The 2,354-nt window shown below is 28.8% G+C and overlaps 1 protein-coding gene across 7 annotated transcripts in view; it reads right to left on the reverse strand.

Annotated features, from left to right (window-relative positions):
* LOC106789214 (microtubule-actin cross-linking factor 1) overlaps positions 1-2,354 on the reverse strand; it is a gene marked incomplete in the record, with an annotated part of 154,157 nt that overhangs the window by 136,607 nt on the left and 15,196 nt on the right. For all 7 annotated transcript variants that reach the window (XM_014753268.1, XM_014753259.1, XM_014753256.1 and 4 more), the window contains 1 exon segment: positions 583-689. In XM_014753268.1, coding sequence (XP_014608754.1) covers positions 583-685 — 103 coding nt within the window.

The following is a 2,354-nucleotide window of genomic DNA, read 5'->3' on the forward strand; positions in this document are numbered from 1 at the left end:
ACAATTTAACGTAAGCTCGAATTTTAACGAATGTTGTTGACCCATTTTATTTTATTTTATTTTATTTTGTTTTATTTTTCTAATCAAAAATATGTATATCATAATAACGAATAATATTTCGTAATTGCAAAAGTTAATTCAATTATAAATTTCATTTCTAAAAAAAATTAACGTTCACGTTTATACAATTAACGATATATGTTTTATCGTAATTCAAAATTTAACGAGATAATTTCTTTTCTTTTTATTTGGAAATAGAAAATATAATTAAATAATAATAATAATAATAATAATGATGATGATCTAATGTTATAATAAAACGTCTAATGTCATCACAGTAGCAGGTATTATTATGTCACAAACCAGTTCGTACGATGATTACATTTCTAAGTATAACTCCAATTACATGGAAACGCATTTGCAATGTTCGTACAATACGCGACACACACGTGTGTTGTTACACCTATCTTTTTCTAAATCTAAATAAAATTCAATTAAATCGAGAAAAAAAAAGAAAAGGAACTAAATTCATTAGAACAACAACAACAAAAAATAAAAAACGATTTGATAATAATATCTCACCAGCAATCCTTAAAACAGCCCTATCAGCAGGATCCAGTTGAAGGATACTCAGTGGTTTATCCTTGGCCCATTCCTTCAAACTTCCATCCAGCTCGAACTCCATTTTTCTAAAATAAATAATCACACTAATTCATAAATAATACTTTAACTTCATTAACACGCACATTAGAATTTAAAAAACCATCCATTTAAAAAGAAAAAAAAAAGAAAGAACAAAAATCATAGTACACAAAATAATCAATAATCTCGAATAACTCATACAAATACACAATACACATACACACACGTAAAACTCACGCAGCAGCCAGGCAGGCAGAGACAAACACGCACGAGGACTCGTCACGTGTGTTAATTAACAATAAATTATAAAACGAAAAATAGAATGACAACAAGAACAAAAAAATATTATATTATAAATATTTATTAATTATAAAATATAAAATTTTTTTATTATAAATAAAAATATATATATATATATATATACCGAAAGATTCTTAACATAAATTAATACGAATAAATGTTGTATATAAAATTAATCGTTATAAATAAAAAATAAAAAAATAAATTAAATAAAACAAAAACCAAAGAAAAAAAATACATTTCTATATATATATATATAAAAAAAAAAAAATCTAACAAAGCAGAATAAAAACCGAGTAGTAACATAAAACCCGTGTAGTTGTTGGCGCGTATAATATTCTGTTCGTGCGAGGTAACGTGCACTGCCATGGCCACGACATCTACCACCACCACCACTTCCTCCCACCCCCAGCCCCACCCCCTCCCCTCTTAACTGAAAGAGACCCCACTCACCTCTACGGGAAAAAAAAGGGTGAACGATTCGAAAAGAAAGAAAAAGGATAGAAATAAATGGAAGGAAGTAGTTGCAATGCCAAGCTAAAAACCCTTCCAACACCATTACCACCACCACCACCATAACCACCACCACTTATAACTCCTACACCACCTTCACAAACATTTTATTTCTTTCGATATGACTCGTGTGTTAGGCTAGGTTAGGTAAAAGCCAACTGGTGCTAGTCATATCGACGCCAAACGAACACTGTCTTATTCTACGGTGCTATGGTTACTTTGATGATACCACCACCATAGCTAACATGAGTTTATATAAAAGGGGGAGAAAGGGATCGTGATATTATGACCTCCCTTCTTCTTCTTCTTCCTATTCTACCATCTTTACTTTACTTTATTTTACTTTACTTTCTTTCTGTTTTTCCCACCCCTTGTATTTTTATTTTATACTTCGGTTTTTTCAGTGTCAGATGTTTTACTGGTCAATAATAATTTTGGGGATTATGTTAATGATTTTTGTTTTTCGTTGTAAGCTTTTAGAGAAGTTACTTTCTCAGTCAACAACACTACGAATTTAATTAATTTTTGATTGGTTCTTGTATTTATTACTTGAAGTTTTTCAATANAACACTACGAATTTAATTAATTTTTGATTGGTTCTTGTATTTATTACTTGAAGTTTTTCAATATTATTTTTTGGATATTTTATCTTTTTATTTTTATGGTCCTTCCTACTCCTCCTCTTCTACCACCTTTCCTTTACTTTATTTTCTTATTTTCTTTCTTTCTTTTTTTCCCACCATTGTATTTTTATTTTATACTTCGGTTTTTTCAGTGTCAGATGTTTTACTGATCAATAATAAATTTGTGGATTATGTTAATGATTTTTTTTGTTCGTTGTAATATTTTAGATAAATTACTCAGTCAACAACACTACGAATTTAATTAATTAATCATTT

This window comes from Polistes canadensis, unplaced genomic scaffold (genome assembly GCF_001313835.1).
Source record: "Polistes canadensis isolate GaletaPanama2010 unplaced genomic scaffold, ASM131383v1 scaffold_171, whole genome shotgun sequence".
Taxonomy (NCBI): domain Eukaryota; kingdom Metazoa; phylum Arthropoda; class Insecta; order Hymenoptera; family Vespidae; genus Polistes; species Polistes canadensis.